Here is a 23,553-nt window from a genome sequence, read left to right on the forward strand (position 1 = left end):
AACTTCGGCAGCGCCTCCCGGCATCCCTCTCTCCCTCTTCCTTTCCTCCTCCTCCTCCTCCTCCTCCTCCTCCTCCTCTTTCAGCCTCCCTCCTCCTCCCCTCCCACCTGCTCCTCTGCTCAGCTTACAAGTTGCAAAGTACCGGCTTCTGTGCACATCCGACAAAATCACTATAATCTAATAAAACCTTGTTGATTGATGGGATCATTATTATGTCTTTGCGTGACATTTTTTTAAATTCCTGATGAGATCCTGTTCAGCACATGTGTTAAACAGCATAAACAAAACATGAGAGTTAGGTTTTGAAACCGCGGATTCCTCCACTGCAGCGCGCTCAGTATTTCAGCACCACGGACAGCGCAGCAGCGACCTGGACCAACCTGCGCTGCGCCTGGTGCTGGAATTGTTGGGGACGGTGAAACATCCTTGAGGCTTCAGTAACTGGGCAATAGTTTCGGCCCTACGTGCTTCAGATTGTATCTGAGGCCTGTCAGGTTGCTGACCAGTTGACCCGGCGGCCTTGGCCCGATGTCCTCCCTTGTGAACGCCCACCCCCGGGGCTGCTTTACAGGCTTCTCATGTGGCCGCCTGGTTAAAACGCATGAAGCCGTGGTGGACGGGCGGAAAGAGGAGCCAGGCGGGCAGAGGCGGACTGATGACACAGCGGGTCCATCCGATCCCGCTTGCCGCCTCTCTGGTTCCCCAGACCCTAAATAATTTAGCAGCACGGTGGCAGGCATCCATTACAACGTTGGCATGTTCTTATTCATTACACAGATTAAAACAGCCAAGGTCTTTTCTCACCGCGCAAACCTGTTGCACACTGGCTACTTGGTGCTGTGGGAGAAAAAACACATAGGCTATAGACTCTGATTTGTGAATTCACACAAGCCAACAAAAGTCTAGGATACCTACAAAATGATTTTAAAACTTTGGTCGATATACTGAATCATAGACTGGGCGTTTTTTTAGACATTTGATTTTCTGTAACTGCTGGGTGTAAATGTGAAAGTGAAAAATTTGGCATCAATAAAATCTTTTTATGTTCATAAAGACATGTCCTGTAGAAAAAGGACACATGTGAGGAGCTGTCAGAAAGCTGTGCTTATGGATGCCACTGAATTTCTAGTTAGTCTGAATAAAGCATGAAGTCCCTTTTCTCACCCTTCCCACTTCCCCTCTTAATAGCTGTCATATAGCTGGCACTATTCATAATTTAACGCTCATTGTTTACAACTCTGTCAACTCTGTGCTTTTCATATTCTGAAGATTGCATCTGACATGTTTTATGAAGACTGCTGTTATATTTGTGGCCATATGTAACAGCAGCTCTTCTTTTGGATTTGTTTATTTATTTATTTATTTTTGTTTGTTGTTTTTTACTCCTCATCTGGCCTGCAGCTCCACCGCATGACCTAAGTACCTGTTGTGATGTGATTTCAGTAAAACAGCCAAACAGTGGTAGCCTCCTTTTGATAATATACTGGAAATTACATTCATGCATGGAGATTGACTTCATAAAAAAAACTTTTTTTTCTGTTTATCAAAACTGAAAATATGAATATACTTTATTCATGTTTACTTATCTTATATTAATTTCTATAAATGTGCTTGTTTATTCATAGACGAGCAACAAAGTTTGACTTAAATTGATTACCTCTGGCAAATATTTTGTATATCCACCTGTGGGGCCATACTCCTGAAACAGTTTATACCTTCATGGTTGGTTGATGGTTTAATCTATATCCTCCCATGTAGAAGTTATCTTATAAAATTTAACCCAAAGACTTGTGTGCATTTCTTTCACACATTTCCTAAGTTGAAATGTTAAAATGCACAAAATGGAAATTAGAAGATGTTCCCCTGACAGTGTTTATTGTCTATTAAGCTCTGTGGAAGCCCATAATCACCCGGAGCAAAAGTTTAGAAATTGAAAAGGATTTTAAAAAGTATATCATGAATTTCTCACAATTAGTATCTCATAATGTGGCTTACTAAAGAGTTATACCATTTAACTTCGATGATGCTTGTCATTTCTTAAATTCTATTACTATTTTACGAGTATTTGAAAAACATTAAAATTTTTAACAAATCGCTTATTCATTTTATTTTCATATTACACTGATCTCAGATAATAATGGCAGGAATTGGCTTCCATAGACCCCAATTCTCCCCGTGCTGGTTCTTCACCTCCCAGTCACGGGGCCACCACAGTATCTGTCAGGAACAGTGCACTATGCAGCCCCCAGTTACAGATCCCTTCCCCTGGGGAGAGACAAAAGCTCTTGCATTAAACTAAACAGACTCTGAGTCTTTTCACTTGACTTCCTAAAGTAAGAAACTCTCATGCATTATTCAGTGATATTTTAATATGTCATAGTCACTGGGTGCTGTAATTAAATCTGAGAGTCAGAGGTCAACATTGGTGAGAGTTATTGGGGGGACATGGGTGTCAAAGTGAGTGTCTGTGAGCAATGATTGGCTTGTTCTCCTTTAATAAGATGGACACAGTGGGAGGTCATGAATTCTGTTGACGATCTAGTTACATTTACCCCTTTACATAGGCTTATAGTTTCCAAGCTCCAATAATCTGATTCTAAAACCATTATAATACAGTTTAATCAGTTCAATTTTAAGACTATTTAACCTGACTGTATTTCTGACGAATATTTCGAGCCCTTAATTGATTGTTGGGATACATTTTTATCATATCATCGCCACATTTCTGACTGGCTGCCAAGGCTTTATTAAAATCACCAGGACCCATCAAACTGTTTATAGATTGACTATCTACCATTCTAAACCGTACCCAGCCATGGGTTAAACTGACATACAAACTTTTAGAAATCAGTGACAATTTGAGCACAGCTCCTATTGTCCTATGAATTAATGTAATGAATGAGGCAGAGGCCTCATTTATTTATTTATCTAGTGCCCAACTCTGTGGCCTCTGTAGTTTATGGTTGTACCAATGATTACTTTTAGTAAAGTGACTGAGCTATCTATCATTTGTATTAGAATATATATATATATATATATATATATATATATATATATATTGAAATTAAAATTTGTAGTTGCCTTCCATACAGGCTTAAAAAAACACTAGCCCCTAACCCTCCACCCCATCTTTTCAGTGTGCTGTGTACCCACTGACATGTTTTAAGAGGTAACATGCAAAATGAAGGAGACCACACAAGAGTTTAAGGTAATATTTTCTGGAATGCTTTTGCTTGATTTTTTTTCCCCTTGCCAATGTTGACTTCTTCTTTCTTGGTCAATTTTCTTTCTTTAACTCAAAATGTTCTTTTTTTTCCCTCCAAGATCCAATTCAAATTGTATTTTTTTTCTTTCTGTTCTTTTTTTTTTTGACAAGCACCCCATTCCTCTATCTTTATTGGCAAAAGCAAACATGCTTGTAAATTAGAAATCCATTTTTTACAAACAAAATACATGAAGAAAATACATCCACATCCTGCAAATATAAACAGTAACAAATCCAAAACTATTATCCAATAAACATTTTACATTTTTTACACTATTGTGTGATAGTAGCATACAGAAGATAGTACAAAAAGTGGGAGAGAGACCTTCTCTGAATCCTCACTTACACAAACAAGAACCCTGCCAGGATTGGTTTGTCCTTTAAAACTGCCAGAGACCTCATATATATATATAAAAAAAAAATTATCACATGAGCAAATCATTTGAAAGTACTAAGTGCAAAGAGAAAAGCTTCAGCTTTCCATCGCACACCTGAACCTCATTTTGACTGACACAGTGATGTTGGAGACAAAAAAAAAATGAACTCAAAAGGTTTTAGTGGGACAATGAAGTCGATGGCAGGAGGCTTCTGAGTTATGAGACAACAGTGAGATATGCAATCCAAACATAAGCGCTACTGCCATCGTAGGTGGGAGGAAATGATTTACTACCGACTGCATTCACATGCAGGCAGAAATCTGCAAGTGTACTTGCATGTAGATTTCTGCCTGCGTGATGATGTAAATGACTGCTACAGTTAATATCTCTTCTTTTCTGGGGTGCTCTGTTGTTGTCTGGTTATATTAGTGGATATGATCAGTTGAGTTAAGATAAGCTTACATCAAAAAACACTTCATTAGGCTGCTTGTAAACATAGTTATTTGTTTAAGGGAAGCCACAAAAGAAAAACTTTAACTGTCAAAAATGTATTATCTTGCACTGAGTACATTGAACTTTAATGAATTTCATTCCTCCCACCCTGAGGATTCTAAAATACAGTATAAAGGCAAAACACACACAAGAAACTTTTTGTCATGAAAGGTGCACATTGTGGTTTCACTCGCAGAGTGGGTTGTAGAGCTTTGCCTGACAATATTCAGATGTAGGCAAAGCTGCACTAATGCACAAATAATATTGTGAGGTGCATGACCCTCCCACCCATCCTATCCCACCCCACCCCCCGGTGCCTTTCAACAGAGTATTTTCCACAGATCAGAGCAGCTCTGAATGTTTCTTTAAAAGAAATGTGCTACTTAGATGACAAATTTAGTGAAATAACAATGTGGACTGGTCACAAATGCAAAATTCTTGTGAATAAGCAGAGACGCTATGCACTCTTGCTTGACTTTTTCTACCTGACACATCCTTGTCATTCATTTAAAATGACAGTAAAACAAAACTCAAAAAGAAAAAACAAACAAACAAAAAAAAAAGTACAACAGTAATTTCTCTTTCAAGCATTTACAAAATTTACAAAAGTAAATCACAAATCTTGTAAAAATTCAGCCTTTCGCTGATTGTGTAAGGCAAAGAAATTATATATATATATATTAAAATCAACTGTTCAGTATTACATTCAGACACCTGTCTATGGATCTCACATTTTTGAAATGGGTGATCTGATCCTTGTCCTGTCAGGCCCTTTGGATGAACAGGTGACAGAATAAAACAAGTGAAAAATGTAACACACTCTTAGAAAATGTAGAACACCCGTGTGGGTGTTTGTATTTACACAGAGTGGCACTGGACATTGAGTGAACAACAAAATACACACAGGGAAAAATTTGAATTTTTACTACAAGACTGTATCTGACGTGCATGGACATGGCAATTTGTAAACATTGTTAGGGTTTTTCTATTGCACTGGTATCCTTCTGTACCTGCACTGGCTCTAATATGGTTGTGGTACAGCATCAGCACCTTTGAGTGCTGGGAGGGGGCGGTGCTGTTTCTATGGGACTGCAACATGCACAAACTAGCATGTGTTCATGCCAGCACACAGAGCCACTGTCAAAAATATTTGGATTTAACATTTTGGGCTTACCCATGCCAGAACAAACTGAGATAAGTGAAATGGAAACCCATACCACACTGTGCCGACCTAGGTACGGCACAGGGCATTCATATGATAAAATAAATAAATATCTCTCTGGTAGCAACAGAGAACGTTCTAATGGTGATGGAATGGCTGTCCCTGAACGGAGGACAAGATTTTTCAAAAACTGGTGAGAAAAGAGCTTAAATACAGTATGTATAAAAATACCTATTCACAGTAGACACAAATGTTGTGCATTACTGATATTAATCATCTGGTAAGCACACGGAAACTTACATAGGTTTTTCTATCTATAAGAACAACTTAACATTTATCTTTCTCAGCAAAAGTGAGATGTTTTAAATAACTGTTTAGTCGAGGGATACAAAAACTGTCGACCCTCTTAAACTTCTTCTGATGTATAATAAAGTAAAGATGTTTTTACTTTGATTAGAGTCTAAAATTACTTAGTTCGAAAATACTGGAAAGGAAAAAAAAAATGAAGACTTCTGTTCAATTGATCTGCATGTGAGGACAAATAATCACTGATTTTGCTGGAGAGCAGGTAACGACGAATCACAACGCCTTCACCGTCTCCACGATCGGCTCTCGTATTCGTCGTCTTCGTCGTCGTCCTCCTCCTCCTCCTCTTCCTCCTCCTCCTCTCCAGGCAAATAAGAGCTAGCTTCCTTCTGTTTGAATGGGGGGGGGGGATGCCACATCACACATGAGAATGTCTAAAACATATACAGCTGAATAAATTACAGCCGAACAAGTTACTTTGTGAGCCTTTGTGAACGTTTTGTGAGAGTCTTGCTACGACAGGTGTCAGCTGTCACCGTTCACAAACAGTAACGGTAACATTTCAGGACATGAACATTTTGACGACGCATTGTTAATATGACGTTAACAACTGAAACTCACTCACCCTGAATTCTGTGCACAAATCCAAATGTCTGTCTCTGAGCTGCTTAGACCAGTCTGAGGTGTTTCCTCCATACATTTGAAATGCTGTGTGCCACCTTTATCACACTGGCTTTTGTTTGTCTATATCTTGTCCCTTTGATCCGCGTCAAACACAAAATATTTCCATACACCAGTCCCCCCCCCCTCCACAAGTCATGGTAGACCTGTTGCTGCTGCCATTCCACCTGTTGTTATTGTTTGCTGTGCCTGCCCTCGTCTCTCCTCCCTTTTTCTATTCAAAATTGATCTCAGACTAAAATGTTTGGGAGTTATTATACTGCTCTCATCAAACCCAGAAGAATCACATCTCAAGTACCTACGACATCTACAGTACTGAAGGTACTGTAGAAAAACAAGTACTGTCATATTCTCAGAATTTTGGCATCAATTTGGTACCTGGTATCAGTTCTTGTGACCTTGCATTGACCACAAAAGATATATTAAAGATATATTTTCAGACCAATTATAATAGAAATTCTAAAAATGATAAAATGCATATTTAAGTGATCAGATTGACCCTGAGGACATGAAAGTTGCTTGCACACAACAAAGAATGTAACCTAAATGACCTAACTAAAAACATGAAAATACAGTATGAGGATTTCATCTGACAGTAATGCAGTTTTACTCAAAGGGCTAAGATGCTCTTAGTACTGAGAGGCTTGCCCTGATTTTCCATTGGGAGCTGCCGTGAAAAATTTAGCAGCACTGGAAAGAAATGTACAAGTAAAATCTGTGAATATAACTAAAACTTCCAAACTTTCCCTTCTTAGAATTTCTAGTTGTTCTGTACATGTACGTCCTTCCTGGTTTCCGGTGGCTAGTGTTTGGGTTTGCGTGTGATGCGTCATACCTTATTGTCCTCATCTTTAGCCTCTTCCTCCTCCGGTTCTGTTGTCACAGAGGGGGTCTTGGGCTTGTACCAGGAAATCTGCAACACTCGACCTTTGAACTTAGCTCCCTGGTTGGCTGCCTATAAAGAAAAGGGAGGAAAATTGAAAGTTATACTTTACGTTATAATTATTTTACAATTTCAGTGATGAAGGAGGAATAAAGGAAGGAAAAAAAGAACGACAGAAACAGAGAGGGTAAGAAAAAGGCAGAGACAGGCTAAACTGATTTGGAGTCATGTAACTTACATTCTCAGCTTCACTTCGTGTTTTAAAGGTCATGACCACACTGTTGGCGTCTTGGTCACGGAGATCCTCAATCTCCCCAAATTTCTAGGTTCAAAAAGAAAAAAAAAGATCAGTATGACTTCATCTGAAATCTCTGTGTAACACTTTATCAGTGCGACTCCTGACACTTTAACTAAATTATTACAAAGAGAGTTGCACAGTCCTCACCACAAAGTGTGGCATTAGCTCTTCCTTCTCCTCCTGAGTCACCCCCAAAATTGCCAGGGCTCTGGGTCTGTGGTCAACCACCATACGGTTCACGGCCCCTCCGCGAGCCATCATCTCCCGGCTTCGGCCCCTGCCACGGCCCATGTGCATCGAACCGGGCTCCAGTGCCATCTTCCCTCGACCCCGACCCCGACCAGCTGGAGGCCGAATCAGACCCAATCGCGTCGCCTAAAGGAAGACATGCCTGCAGGTTTAATGCTTATGAACAGATGTAGAAAATGTAACCAGACTGTGCAACTTGATGCTGCACTGTTTTTACTTTCGATGGGAAAGCAACCATACAAACAAGTAATCAAATCTTAATTTGACAGTAAAGAAGTTCATGGACAATCACAATAAAAAACCCATATAACACAGGAAAATATTTGCACAGTTTCCTCATCTTCAGTGCTGAAACATGCCCCACGAGCTCGACTCTGGTCTCATCCTCTGTTGCTCTCTGCCCTTTACCATTAGTTGTCACTCCTCCATTTTTAAAGTGACATCCCCACGTTCCTAACCACTCCACAACCCCACAACCACTCTCTTCCATTTGTCCCTCCCTCACTTCTCCCTTTAATTGTCATCCTGCGATTTTCTTACAAGGACCAGTGACTCAAACTTTAATGAGACTGGGCTCCATCAGCGTAGGACCTGTGTCTGATTTGGCTTCGTTAGCGTCTGTTCCTCTGGGCTTCCTTAAGTGGCTGCAGTTTAATGTGCAGAAGGAGGGTTGGGTTTGGATGGACTGGGGGGGATATGCATTTTTAACAACTAGCTAATTTAAGGCCCTACGGGGGTAGAGGGGAAAAAACATGCTAGGCAGGGTGTTGCTAACAAAAGCTCTGCTCTTGTTAGGCTGATCTTGTGACATAGCCGGCCTCGTCTGTGTTTGTGTGTGCTGCTAGCGGGGAGAGAAGAGGTGTGGACCAACCCTGAGCTGAATAACTGAGAAAACTGTTCTTTCTATGGAGAAAAAAATCATTTGATTTTCTGATGAACAGCCTCAGCAGACAGACTCACATATTCATGTACTTTTTGTGTTCAGAGTCATGTAAGAAAGAATTATCAGGTCAATTATTAGAGATTTAACAAGAATTTAAACTGTGCTTCAAATACCTAATTCTTTGCATATCTTATAATGGACATGACAAAGAGACATCTGAGGATTTCCCTCCACCTGGACTGATAAACATAACACTGTAAACTTGAATTTAAGCAAAGAAAAGCTGTGTGATTGCACATTGGCATTGTTCTTGTTTTTATTATCATCATTATTAATTGGGGTCTTTTTGGTCATTTGTAACTCATATATGCTATATATTATATACTAATCATGTATGAAAACCTGTGTAATTTAACATGACTTCCTGCATTTTCATAAAATGAGCATATTTAATGAGATATCCCTGAAAGCATAACTTTTTCTTAGTTTTAATGCCACCAGGTAATTTACCCAGGACATTGTGTATAAATCTTTACAGCTGCCACCTATGAGTTTTCTTATAACAGATTTTAAAAACAACCTCACAGCCACTGTATGCAGTTCTACTTTCATTCATATTTTAAAAACCTCAACATTATGAGATTAACTACAATTTATGAGCTGTATAATGCATTTAAGTCTATGGAGGCCCATTTAGTCCTATTGTGTTTATAAAACGGCACCTGTATATAGTACAGACTCCATTCAATTCTCAAAATGCTTAGTGCTGCACAATGATAAACTGTAAATCAGCTCGTTATAGAGACCTGTGCAGTTTATAAGTTATACTGTATACCTATGCGGAAGTTTCCATTAACACTCAACTATTACATTAGAGTCAGTGAGTTTTCAGATGACTGTGAAGTCGTGTTAGAAGTGATATATGACTTCCTCTGAGACATTTCCTGGTATCACAACGTCAGCTTTAGTACTCCAGAAAAATGCTGATGCACTCCTGTGGTTGTTTGAGCTATCTTCTCAGATCTTTAGCATGTGGTTGTGTACTGTATGTGTTTGTGTGTTTATTACCTCAACCTGTAGCTGCCCTAGTTTTCTCTTGAGGTCTGTTGTGTCCTCCCCAGAACTCATCTTCTTGTGAAAGTCCAGCTCTGCATCCAGTAATTCCTTCTGGGCCTGGTCACATATCAAGGAAAATGAGAAATTGTTCAGTTCACTGAATTAGAGAAGCAATGAGCAACAAAACAGACCAGCCAAAAGAGGCCAAATTTACATCGGTCTTGGTCTTGGTCTGGCTGTGGTTGGGTTTGGTGCTGGAGACCTGGTTGGCAGGATTCATTTCATTCTGCAGCTGGGTGATCTTGTCCGTCAGCTCCTTCAGGGTCTTCATGATGTTGGCTCTCTCCTCAGGTTTCATCCCTCGGTTCTTCTCCAGACGGTTTATCAAGGCCTGGAAGAGGAAGGACAAGCAGTGAGACAGAGGAAGGTGTAAAAGACAGGAAAAGGAACCACCAGAGAAAGTGGAGGTAGAGTTCAGTAAAGATGGGAGAAAATCAAGACATGGACACAGCACAGGAACTAAAGGATAAGGACAAGAAAGATAAATGGATAGGAAGTCAAGTCTTACCTTCTGGCACTCAATCTGTGTCTTTAACATCTCTTGCTTCTTCTTTCTCATGTCCTGCTGGAGTTTTAGTGCCTCCTGAAGGAAAAAAAAAACAACAGTAAGTAAAATACATTCACAGAGGTGGAAAATAGACTGCTACTGGTGGACATTTTCTCTCTCAGTGGAAGCCTGCTTCTCACTAATGGCCCCTGAGAAACACAAATAGCTAATCCTAGCTCTGCTATTCTCGTAGCAGTCAAAATATGTATTAAAAAATTAAGCAACATGCCTGTTTCTTCTTGAGGACTTCCTGTGCTTCTAGAGCTCTTCCCGTTTTCCCAAGGCTCTTAGATGACGACTTGAGGGCTGTGGAAGTGTAGGGGCCCTTCTGGGTGTTTGTCAGTGCAGGCGCCACCTAAGTGCCAAGCAGAGAGAGAAAGTGCGACACATTTAGGTCATCAGAATGAGATAACAGACAGCAGACAGCAGAAGTAGACAGACACAAACATGAGTGCATTGTTAAACACCAACAGCTCATATCTCAATGTCACATCACAAGGATGAAAGCAAGTAAATAATTATTTGTTCTCCTGTATTACCATCTATTTCTACATAAGTTTCTCTAGTTGTTTGTTGCAGATCCTCTGACAGCTGTTTCTGACAGGATGGACAGTGTGACTGCACTGAAATCTTCATGTCTCTATAAAAATTCTTCAGCTTCTAGTTTCACCGTGGTGTCTTAATGGCTGAAAATGCTGCAGTGATGTGCGCTCTCCCCTCTGTGATTGCACAAACCATAGGGCTGGGTGTAGTGACCCCATGTGATTGTGTTATTAATATAGACTATACTGTTCAGCTCTAACTACTGCAATAGTGCCTGTGACAAACGGAAGTCTCTTCCTGTTAACTGGAGAGCCAGAAGCAGTCCCAATTATATTATACTGAGAAAAATCATGCCTAAGAAGCTGCAACAGCCCATATGTTACTCTTTGATGTAGTTAAAAAAAGTTTTGAAAATGTTATCTTGCTCAAGACTGACATCACCTGACACACTCACACACATGCATAACGACTAAAACGTACAGTGACAGCGTCTGTGTTTGGGTTCAGGCTATCCAGCTTGGTTGGAGCTGTGGTCCCAGCTGCTGCTGCCAGGCGATGCTTTGGTACAGTCTTGTTCAACACATATGCGGCAGGATTGTGCTGTTTCATCCCCTACAGGTGAAAGATACGGGAGGAAAAAAAGTAAATTTAAAGAAAGATTTTAATAAAAAAGGTAAGACAAGGGAATCAGCATTAAAAGATGAGGGCCATCTATGTGTTTTAGCTCTTTGTGCTAACCTTGTGCATGTTGCTGTGCTGCGGCCCCTGGCTGGGCGGTGATCCAGCTCCCTGGCTCCCTGAGCTCTGCTCCTGCTGCTGAAGTCCTGTGGTGTTGCTGCCAGGCTCGCGGTGCCAGTACACACGGATGAAGCGGTTGTTGAGGACCGCCTCGGTGCTGGATATGGCCCGTCTGGCCTCTTCATTCTTTGTGTACTGAATCAATGCTGCCTCTGGGTCTCCACCAAACACAACCTGGATTGAGAGCAGAGCGTGTGGGTTAGTTGTACGTAAACGATGAAACAAATTTTTCTTCAAAGCTGAATTTCATGAACTCATTGCTGGATGAAGAAAATAGCCACAATTCCCGAAATAATTGATCAGTGCTTTATCCAAAAAAGCATGACTAGCATCCAATTTGATGATTGCAGTCACATTTTATCATGTTTAAAGAGGCTTTACTTATTCCTTATTGGTATTCACTCTTAATAGACCTGCCAGTCAATTTTCAAGTTGTGTTGAGATTGTAAAAGAGTATCTGAGCTAGATATAGTAAATGTGATGGCTTTTACTCCATGTCCAGCAGCTAGTGTGGATCCTGGACTGTATTTCTGTAATGTATCTTGAACTATGAAAAATCAAAATAACTTTTTAGCAAATCAAACTTCTCTAAGTTATAGTACTTCTATAAGAACTCATCTCGCCTACACTTGTTAAAACTGCAACTGAAAAAACTGCAGAGTGTTTAGTGCAGAGGAGCCAGTGATGCATTTTACCTGTATATTGACAATGGTTCCAAACTTGCTGAAGTGCTCGTTGAGCTTGGTGATATTGTTGAGATCACGAGGGATCTTGCGCACCTCCAGCTTGGTGTTCACATAGTGATTCCTCTTAGGAAAACTGCTCTTATGTTGGTTGTTAAAGTTTGGCCTGAAACAGAGAGAAATAGAGTGTGCATGTTTGCCACAGTGTTTTTTCAGACGAAAACTAGAAGACAAGCCAATCAACATTTTGGCCGAGATCCTAATCCTTATAGTGAAATGTAAACCACATTGATGACCTTCATACAGAATCCCTATAAGCCATGTAACAGTAACATATGAAAAAGAGGACCACATGTTAAGCTGCTTGACACTCAAGATGGATTATGGGCATGTTTGTGCGTACCTGCTACCCACAACTGGGACAAAAGATCGGCTCCTGACCTATGAGTCACAAGGCTCTCTTACCAGTAATGTGAAATGGGGAAAGACACCAATTTGTTTTGATGCCAACTAGTTTCTTCAGATTTCTTCACAAAACAAGAACCTGTTCAGTGAAGGTATTAAGTGTCTATGATCACCTTGAGATCTCCAGGTGGTTAAGGCACTGCTAACATATCCAGAACACTATGAGCACTGGTACAAATCTCAAAGCTCCCAGCTTAATTTTAAATACAGTAATGACTAGCTGCTTCTGTATTTAAATAAATGGTCTTAGCACCATTTTTGGCGCTTCCAGTTTCCTTTTATTGCAGTGTACATTGTCATGGCAAGTGAGAACAGTCTTGCATGTCATAACAATTTCTTTGAATGAGATACTAACACTTCAGTTTTCTTTCTCTGGGTTTGTGTGACTGGATCCTTAGACATAATGCTGATGCAGTACAGACTACATTCAATCCTAGTTTATGATCTTTCCTTCCTATTTTCACAGGGAAACTCTTCAAATGTGCGCATCACTGAATCCTTACTTTTCCATCCAGGGCTTTTTGGCTGCTGGTCCCTCAGCTGTACTATGTCCCATGGTTCTCTTCCTGCTGTCCTGCTCTGTGTTGAAACGGGACACGTTACTTCCAGGAGTGCTGGCTGTAGTGGCTGGCTCTGTCTGGATCACTATGTTTGCAGCTGAAAGATGCACACACAAAGACACGCATTACACACACGCATCAGTTAAGTAAATAGGAAAAATGTTAGTACTAAGCAGGGCAACACTTGCTACCTCTGGATCCTTGTCCTTCGTTAGAGGTGAGGCCGATGAGGTTAGAGCGCTGGGTCTGCACCCGGGGAATGAACTGACGGTACGGGTTCCGACCTGCTGCAGTCAGCCCTGGGGATTCTGGGTTGTAGCCCTCGGGATCATAGTTATCTAATATGTAATAATGAACACAAACACACAGGCTGTTAGTTGGAATATGAAACAAACCGTCATAAAAATGTAAAAAATAAATAAATAAATACAAAACTTTAATACAGAACAGAAAATGAAATTACACAATGAAAACAAGGATTCCTACATATATAAGTAAATAAATAAACAGCGCCCGGCAATCATGGTCTTTAACACAACAATATGGTAGAATGCCATGAGTTTAAACCTGTGACTTTCGATGTTAAATACAGCTCTGAGTTGTCATAAAAATATGTAACATGGACAAAAAAATATTTAAAAAAATACACATATGAAGAAAATAAAGTACAATTACACTAACTGAAAGAAATTATCATAAAGATGATAAACACGGTGAAACACCATAAGGTGATCCTTTTTATACAAAGCCACAGCTTAACAAAATGGGGCCTTTCATGTCAGTTGTAAATTTGGCCATCAGAGTTGAATTAAGGTTGAAAACCCGATTTTGTAATTAAATTAAAAGTAGACCTGCTTTTCTGTATAACTGCAACTATTCATGAGCAAAATTAAGTGAAAAGCACTCAGAACAATTGGACGCAGTAGAGATGTGAATTGCTTAAAGCTACATCGTCTCTTAGGTAAATAAACAGTGCTCCCCTCTGGTCAACAGCTGTTACTGCTGCCTAAAGAAATACATGGACATCACATAGTGCATACACTACAACATCACACACAAACCAACTTAAAATGACAGAAAACAGAAGTCAATAAAAGCAGTCTGATCTACTGGAATTATAAACTGAACACAAAGGAAAGTCAAATTGCATTAAATAACATGAGCACCATTATTAATATAAAGTAAACTCAAATGAAAAGCCACAGCAATGTTGCCTCCAAACACACAGTCCCAATCTGAATAGGAAGAGCATCGCTGCTTACATTCAGACTGGACATATTGGGGACGAAGAGACACAGACGAGGATGAAGGAGGAGGAGGTGGAGGAGGAGGAGGAGGAGGAAGAGTAGGTGGCAGCCCCACGCCAGGCGGTCCAATAGGAGGAGAAGAAGTGATTGCAGATTGGTGGTTGGGGGTATCAATCCCACTGGTTGCTATCAGTGGGGGTCCTGAGGGAGACACAAGCCCAAGCTAATGTCTCAGGTATATCGCAGGTATGACAGTGAAACTTTTTTCATGCCACGCTGGTTGTTTTAATATGACAGGGAGGGTGGCAGGAAGTAGAAACAACTGATTCAATGCTTTAACTTTTACGACAGACTATATATTTTGCTTCTAATTTATAGCAAATCAGAAGAAAAAAAAACACTTCACAGAAACAGCATCACTTTAAGAACCAGTAACAACAGGCAGAATAAGCCACAAATTCACTGCAGTGTTTTAATCACCATCAGCTTTGCTTTTAAAAAATGTAAAGTATAGGTTTGCTTATTAATTCCTGTTCATGTACCATGAATAAAACAAGTACATCTTAAAACTTCCAGCAATTAGTAGTATTATTAGTATGCAAGAAGATAGGTAAATGCATGATTTAGGAATTTTAACTGAAGCTGTCATTGGTCATTACATAAGAAGATAAAAGGTCATAGTCAAATTAAAAATGCACAAAAGAGAACTAAGAATATCAACAGTCCTTTTTCCTTTCTCAAAACACAACAATCACACAGACCATTATTCAGGAATACATTGATGTCCTAATACATATCTGACAAATAAAACTACTGAAACTATCTGCTGTTCAATAAGTAGACCACAGTAATAAGTTACAGGACAGTAGCTACAGTTTTTTTCTGCCTTGCATTTCACCTCCAAATTGAAACATTTTCTTCTTCATCGTGCTGAGTGACCAAATAATAAATTGCACAAAACATAATAATAACGAGCAAACATAAGATGCTCAGTAAGTCTGGAACTGAAAGGCTGGATGGTGTATAAGATAGGGTCAGAAGAGCAGAAGCTGTTTTCTTTCCCCAGATACATTGAAGAGAGAAATGAAAGAAGGACCAAATATAATTAAATTATGTCATTAAAATTAACCATTTACTCCCATCCCCATACATAAAATGAAATAATATGAAATAATCTAAAATAAGTTGTCAAATCTATCATTACAACATATAATCACCTTGTCTAATCTACTTGGTGGTGGAAACAAAAATCAGGGTGGTCACTTAAAGATAAACAGAAGTGACAGGAAATGTATGTTTCCAAATATAACAAAAAGTCCATATTAAGAAATTGAGAAGAGGAGGAAATGTGTATCATAGGGCAAACAAGTGCCTAGCGGGAGAATAACAGACCGTTTTCTTTCCACTAGCTGCAGCAGTTTGTAGAAATCACAAGTTTCATGACTGTACTATCCGTCAGAAACATTACCACTTACCAGTCATGGGGAAGACGCCCGGTGGTGGTGGCTGGCCATAGGGTGGCATTGAAGGCATCCTGAGGGAAGGGGGGGGCTCAGTGATCGGAGGCATGGGCAGGCCAGCTGGGGGCATAACAGGTGGGGGCGGGAATGGAATCATATTTGGTAGATTGACATCATCCACGATGAGAGGATCGTTGCCGTGGTCGAATAGACAAAGATCACCGCGGACACAAAATCCTTTTTCTGTGGAGAAAAAAAAATCTCAAAACTTTGTTTTTTCATATATATATGGAGATGTTTTAGAAGTTTCAGGGACCAAAAACATTCTCTAAGCAAGACCTACAAATCTTCTAGGTGCTTTTCCTCCAGATACTTTTGAGTACCTAATTGTAACATTATTCTTAAAATAAATCTTCTAATGCCATTTTGGGCTATCCCAGATGAAAGATGCAGCAATCAACTACAACTACAGCGAGTGCTTGATTCTTACTTAGCTTCATTGTTTACCACTATAGCACTGCAGATGGATGATGCACATTCAAGATGTTTCATTCTTGCATAATGACTTGTGCTTTAGCCTATTATTCAGGGGGTGTCATCATCGCACAGTCTACATACATCAAACTTGATGCTGTAATCAAGTTTATTAGATCCATGAGGCGCAGTGTTGCCTGGTATAAACTTATTGGATTGCTGAAATCTCTCAGTTTGTCAGCGCCATAAGAGATTTTGGCTCATGGTGGTTAAATTCTAGTAGAGGTTCACACAAAAATATGACAATATATAGAAAATAAGAGCAAACTAAACAGCGATAGGAATCCAAGTTCAAAGCAGCTAAGACCTACAGTGCATGTATTTACCCCAATGTCTCATTAAGGCACTGGGTCCCCAGTGGGTGTGTTTAAGCACTGTGACAGATCACAGTGTGCTTCAGGGATGGTGTTAAGTTTAAACCCTCTTGTGTTTCTGTGGAGAATTGGGTGCAAGTCTGCTTGCTTTTCTGTTTTTCACTGGGGACAAGGGGGGGGGGGGTCATTAGTGATGACACTAAACAAGGCAATCAGTAACCCTCATGGGAAGATGGAGGCAGAGGTAGCCAGAGCAAACCTTATAATGTACATGTCGTATACCAGCAAAACAGGCTCAACATCGACATTTTCTTTCTATTTGAACCAAAGCTCCACCTTTCTCTCTGATGCCATCTTTCAAATCAGAGATAATAATGCAACAGCTGCATCGTGCAAATTTCTATTGGGCAATAACAGATAAAAGACCTTCAGATGGAGGAAGGAAGGCTAATAAGAACAGAATAACTGATAGAAGGCAGGCATCAAAGGTAAGGAGGAAAAGATTATTCACTCCATTCTTACCATCATAATCCCTGCAACGCTGTTTGAGTGAAGCGCTCTTATTGTTAAATGGCTTCCCCACACCATCTTGCCTTTGGGTGCCATAGTAGCCAGACCAGCTATCTGTAGTGCTATCGGGCAGGTGAGCCAGTGTTGCTACGGGGACGCCTCCAGCTCCTGAGACTCCAGCAGATGAGGAACAGGAGGAAAAAGGGTGCGGAGGGGTGGGCAGGGGCAGGAGAGGCGGCGGGTGCTGCTGCTGCTGCTGCTGCTGCTGCTGCTGCTGCTGCTGGGAGCCGGACGTGGTTGAAGAGTTGTAGCTGTCGGTGTCCTTTCTTTCCACCTCGAACTTTGACTTAAAGTCTGTGTAAGACAAGCATAAAATAGACAGGTATTTTTACAAAACACAAATTAAACATGACAGGAAAGTAGTGGACCATAGCACAAATTTAATCTCTGTTAGTTTTATGCTTTTTAAAAACACCACTCCTCTCATCACACCAAACATTCAGAGATGTAGATTAACCTTGAGGGTAATAAAGCCAATCCCAGCCTATGTTGTTGAATCTCCATTGATGTATTTGCAAAGCTGTCCACATGGTTCCTTATCGATAAAAACTCCCGGCGACACTGACCAACGAATCCAACACGGCTACATCCAAATCTCCATTCACTGCCTTTTCAATGATCTTAAGCCCCTCACACCCAAGATGCCTCCAGCAGCACCTCTGCATCACTAATGCACAGTTCAGGTTCAGCTGCTGACAGGAGCTTCAGGAACTTCTATACTCCTGGGTCCGGTCCCCTGTGCTGTTTTGTTATTGGTTGTGGGGGTGGAGTGCGGAGAGGAACTTTCTCACCTCTACCTCCTCTGTGCTCCCTGTCCCTGCTCTTTCCTCGGCTGCCACTCCTGCTCCGGCTGCGGCTGTAGCTCCTCCCGCGGGGGCTGCCCCTGCGACGCTCGTGCCGCTCCCGCTCGCGATGGGAGTCACTGCTGCTTTTCCCGTGCCGATCGAAGTCACGGCGCTTGCGCTCGTCTCGCCTCCTCTCATCGCGGCTCCTGTAGGGTTGACGGGTTAAAGGGAATACATTTGAATTACTTAAGAGTCAGATAAACATATCTAAGAGGGTTCTAGCAGGATGGAAATTTTAAATAGGCTGAGACAAATATGGGTCTTATTGGCTACCAAATAAGGACACATGGATCATATTTTAAAATGCATCTATTAATATGCACCTTGCAATCTGTTCTCAAGCAGTGGCCTTTATTTAACTGCACAGAGGAGAGAATTGAGCTTTTAATTGAGACACGTTATTAGAGAGAGGTTTTAATTCCTAGTGATGTCCCTTGTTTTATAAGAATATTTTGATCATCCTATTCTTTCTGAACTGCTCCAATGCATTGTGTTAATTTGCTGCTGCTGCTTACTGTTGAGAAAACTTCAACATTTTTCTCCATCTATTCTACACGGAAGCTCTTAAAGTATTTGTGGGGAAATAATCCCTTTTCCCCCCCTGCACAGTGAAGTGAACATTATTTGTGTCATGAAGAGAAACTCATAGCAAGTGGCATGGCTTTGTTGTTTAACTGACTTAATGCTGCAAGATATAAGTTACACATTGAAGCACATGACACACTTCAACTGTTGCTGTGGATGACAGTAATAATTATTGTACTGTCCTAGCTGTTATGGACAGATAGGACAGGCTACTGGACACCAGGGTGGACTCATGAGATTTGAAACTAACCATGCAAATGTACCCACATGTTACTATCTCTACACAACTAGCCCATGCAAAATTCTGGCTTTTCATCAGCAGTAAGAAAGAAAGGGCCCTGTGCATTGGAAATTTCAGCATTAGGCAAGAATTTAAGTGTTGTATATCTCACATGTCAGAATAATATCTGCATTTGCTTCATGTTCGGTCATTAAGCTGAGCTGAAAAACAAATCCCAGAAGCCACAGCCATACCTGGACTCGTTGAAGTCAGGGCGGCTTCTCAGAGGACTTCTCCTCCACCTGTTTTCTCTCTCCTCCTCAGGAGTTTCAGCCTTGAGGGGAAAAGAAACAGTTATGACTTGAACTCACCTCTATTTCATGTTTTGAAGGGCACTAAGATCTGATCAAAAAACATTTTGTTCTCAGTCTGGAGAGAATATTGGTTATAAGGTCAAGGTACCTGAATAAGTGCTGTCTAATAACACACACTGAGATATTTATCAAATCCTTTCATCCAAACAGAATGCCCATGTGCTATGCTTAACCCGCTTATCTACAAAACCACTTGAAAGACGCTTTAATATATGACCAGAGGCAGGCCATTTATTTTCAGAGTCCAAATGTAGCCATTTCTCAGAAACTTTTCTCACCTCCACAACATCAGACTTGACTGCCGGTGGTTTGACTTCCTCTTTAGGAGGCTCCTTGGCAGCAGGATTTCCCAGGTAGTTCTTGGTTGTCAGACATTCAAAAAGTTTATCAACAAATCCTGTTGTCTCTGCAACGACAATATGACTTGTGTGAATAGATAACCTTCAGGAGAACTGTGTGCAGTTTTGCACATTATCTCTCAAAGAGCAAATTGGCCCTCTGGCATGAAATGTACTGACATTCCTCCTGAATCACACTGCACACACACTACGTATTCCTCTGCCCCTGGCTAAACTAAATGTATCCAAAGTAAAACAGAAACAGCACAGAGATGAAAAGGAGAAAACTTTAAAAAAAAATTAAATTACATAATAAAAAAAAGAACATAAAGGAGCAAATGCAAAATTGAAAGTACATTCAAGGAAGTAGTTGAACCCATTTATTTGACTGCAGTCTTTAAGTATGTTATTCTAGAGACTACAGGTTGTGGTGTGCTTTTGTGCAGGAATGGTTAAAGAAGTGTTACTTCTATCAGCAGCTGTTTGGAACAAAAACTCAGGTGTTCTTGCAACAGCACAAACCCAAACTGTTTTAAAAAACAGAATTCTCAACATGAGCTAAAGTAATGGCTAAGATGTGTATTCATCACCAACCCAATCAATCCACTGTAAACACATTATTATCCTTCTGTTATTACAATTGTACTGTACTGTGATTGTAATACTATACAATTAAAAGTAAAAAAAAAAAAAAAAATTAAATAATTTCAACCATACCAGGAAAGACAGTACAACTCAACTCAAGCAAGCAAGTTGATGCCCCATTACCAGCCAGCTGGTAAGAGTACATTCAAATGATATGACATGCCCTCTAGTGGCCATATTGGGGACATACAAGTGGGAGATGGTGATAATGTATAGCTGAGTGCATCTCTGAAAGTATAACTTAAAGTCTATGGTCTGAAAGAATTTGAAAAGTTCTGTGCATTTTGACAGTCTCATTGCTTTTAATCTGATGCTCCGCTAACATTACGTCTGCTTGTATAATGTAAACAACGTATAGTGTCAGACTGGCTAAGAATCACTACCCCTTGGCAGCACATGTGACTTCTGGACTACTGGACCTTTGGGGATACTGGTAAGAGTCTTTACTGGATCTATGTTAAAAGGTTTAATACTTAGTGTGGTGCTAAATGAGCCCTTTTTAGCCCTCTGAGGTTATCTGAACTGATTTGTTACGAGCAACATTTAGTGCTTTGATATAAAGGCTGACACTTGTCACTTCAGTTTGTGTCAGTTACCTAAAGAGGAAATTCAATATTTTTGTTGTTGTTGTTTCTGAATAAACAGTTTTTGATAATAATAATAATAATAATAATAATACTAAAGAACAGTGCCTTGTTTAAAATCAACATGTTCTGTCTGAGACTCTTTTTCCAGCCTGATCCTTGTCGATTTAGCCATTATTGGGGAAAAAATAATTTCACTGAAAGATCTCCACAATGCCACCGCCTGTAGCTCCAAGAGGATTTGTGACATAACTGCTAAGCCTCTATTGTCTGTGGGATGTATGAGGAGAGTAAGATGAATGCTGTTCCCTTGTTTGCTGAATGGTGGAAATCTCTGCTGCAGAGAAAACTACCAGCAAGAGCTCGAGCCTATACCAAAACTGCATGTTGCATTCAGTCACATAGGCAGAAATGCTTTGTGTGGTGTTCATACCTTTTTGTAGGAAGACATCAAGCTGATCAGCACAAAGTGCTTTCAGCTCCTTCTCTGGTTTGTCCTTCTTCACAAGAGCAACCACATAGTTGGCTAATGCAGAGGGGTCAGCATCACATCTGCAGGTTAAAATATGTCTTGTCAGTATCAGCTAGCGAGTATCTTAATTTAACAAAACAATGCAAAGGAAAAAGCAATGAAGGCTTTTTCAAACTATTTAAAGAGAGCAATAGGGGTGACAAAACTGAGAGAGAAAATTGAATTCAATTCTTAATTCAACCAAATGCAGTATACTGTCTGAATGCCAGTGATGTGTCAGTGTCCAACTATCCATGCATGCAGAAATCTTCAAAATGAACCTAATCATTGTCAGTGCCAAGTGAAAGCCCTAACAGTGCCTGCAGGCCAGAACATTACTGCAACAACTTTGAAGTAGCTTCCAAACTTTTAAACCGAAAGAAAGAGTTCCAACCACACAGCACTCTTCACTAAATGTTTGCTAACAGGGCATGCTAGAAGTCCTCTCAGCCAGCAAGTGGTGAGACTATTACATATTACTAACATTATAAACAGACAAAACCCCAGGAAAGCACTAATGAAAACACTAAACATACCAAACTACTGTTAACTGTTAACTCTCAAGACTACCTTAACTTCCATTTAATCTGAAGCCACCAGTAGTTAGTTAGTTACCTGAAAAAAATAACCAACAGAAACACTAACCGGGCAAACAATGCTTGAGCATAATTTAGCATTTAAAAAGAAAAGGACAGGCATTGCAAACAGGGCTACCCTAAAGACATTGTTACAAATGCGACATTCATGAGCCTGCGACTAATTACAATTTGAAAACTGTAAAAGGAGTCAGGGATAAGTCTTTTTGTAAACTCAACAAAGCAACTGCATCGAGATTCAACTAACTGCTAGAGACCTTATGAAGCAAAAAGTGGCATACTAGCAACACTTCTAAGAGCAAACCATAATCTGCAAAACAGTGAGTGACTGTTACTGCATCACCTGTTTACCAGTGTATCACTATCCACGCCTCTACACACCAACCCTTCTTAAATTGCTTTATCAAATATTTAAATGCATCTACTTATTTATGTGCGTTCTTTGGCAACATCTGCTTCCATTTATACTTAATTAATTAGACTATTTTACATTTGAAAGAGAGGGAGAAATAGTCATTGTAACAATGGTAACTCCATGAGCAAACGATTCTCGTTTATTTTTAAAAGACATGACAAACCAGAACTTAGTAACGTAAGCTATATCTATACATACAGTCCAACAGATTCAACAGCTAGCTATTTAAATCACAAGTAGCACCATGTAAGTAAGGTTATCTGTTCCAGTTTGCTGGCTTGCTACAGAGCTGTGATAAAGTTACATTACCGTGAGCCAACTACATGCCTAACTAACCCAAAATAACAGCGCAGCAAACACAGATAAACACACTACATTGTGCGCAAATCTCATTTCTGTAGTTAATGAAAAGTCCCGCTGTCTCCCTTGGCTATGAAAAGGCCAGCTAGCGGCAATGGTGGCTCGCTAACTCGTGCAAGAATCTGCCATCAGTTTCTAGCAAGTCCCCATTGATGCGAGGCTAACCCGCTGGCTAGCCCGCTAACGTAGCTACGTAGCATGCAAGCTAAATGTCATTTCAATTCAACACTCACATTGGCTCCAGGAGTTTTGCCAGCCATGACTTCAAGGCTTCCACATTCTCTATGATCATCGTGAGAAAGACTATAACACTGTCTATAAAATGAAAGTGCGTTTTGATAACCCTACTCTCATCATCTATAAATTTATAAGCTTTAAGGCCTCCTGTCTCTCTTCACTGGCAGGTCGGACAAAGTGTTTTACGACATGGCAACACAAGGCAAATTGTCGTAACGCAGGCCTGGCGACGGACGTTATTATCATACCGTATAATTATTTAGCCGCGATTTATTAAATTCATATCAGCGCGCTTACAGCGGTGCATTAAAATATCTAGGGATAACCAGAGTGTTATTACACGAATAAAGGTCTTAATTTGCGCAAAAATGAACAATACGACGCTTGTAAAGTTCTACGGACTATATTTC

General features: G+C 40.3%; 1 protein-coding gene across 3 annotated transcripts; it reads right to left on the reverse strand.

The window, feature by feature from the left end:
- Positions 1-3,202: 3,202 nt before the first annotated feature.
- On the reverse strand, positions 3,203-23,415 carry rbm27 (RNA binding motif protein 27). 3 transcript variants are annotated; one of them, XM_071460422.1, is made up of 21 exons: positions 23,140-23,415; positions 21,458-21,576; positions 19,736-19,863; positions 19,338-19,417; positions 18,225-18,424; positions 17,386-17,727; positions 16,031-16,258; positions 14,571-14,756; positions 13,500-13,646; positions 13,252-13,405; positions 12,296-12,449; positions 11,541-11,774; positions 11,283-11,414; positions 10,489-10,614; positions 10,221-10,295; positions 9,915-10,043; positions 9,665-9,769; positions 7,612-7,839; positions 7,405-7,488; positions 7,119-7,238; positions 3,203-5,991 (listed from the first exon to the last, which is right to left on the reverse strand). In XM_071460422.1, exons 1-21 carry the CDS (start codon positions 23,196-23,198, stop codon positions 5,887-5,889), a joined length of 3,135 nt encoding a protein of 1,044 aa, XP_071316523.1. In that variant the 5' UTR covers positions 23,199-23,415; the 3' UTR covers positions 3,203-5,886. The 3 variants fall into 3 exon arrangements, with proteins under 3 accessions (XP_071316523.1, XP_071316522.1, XP_071316524.1); XM_071460421.1 differs by having other exon boundaries at positions 9,867-10,043; XM_071460423.1 differs by lacking the exon at positions 14,571-14,756 and having other exon boundaries at positions 9,867-10,043.
- Between the last annotated feature and the right edge of the window lie 138 nt (positions 23,416-23,553).

The sequence above is a fragment of the Trachinotus anak genome, unplaced genomic scaffold (assembly GCF_046630095.1).
Source record: "Trachinotus anak isolate AG129_WGS33_773 ecotype Australia unplaced genomic scaffold, CSIRO_AGI_Tana_v1 ptg000024l, whole genome shotgun sequence".
NCBI lineage: Eukaryota > Metazoa > Chordata > Actinopteri > Carangiformes > Carangidae > Trachinotus > Trachinotus anak.

What these genes read in the sequence shown, in the direction of transcription:
- rbm27 (XM_071460421.1), bottom strand. Translation starts at nt 23,198, where the DNA reads ATGATCATAGAGAATGTGGAAGCCTTGAAGTCATGGCTGGCAAAACTC. An exon ending in CAAACACAGACGCTGTCACT is followed by an intron (nt 10,615 to 11,282) that starts GTACGTTTTAGT and finishes CTTGGCACTTAG; the next exon opens with GTGGCGCCTGCACTGACAAA. An exon ending in AGACCAAGACCAAGACCGAT is followed by an intron (nt 9,770 to 9,866) that starts GTAAATTTGGCC and finishes ATATGTGACCAG; the next exon opens with GCCCAGAAGGAATTACTGGA.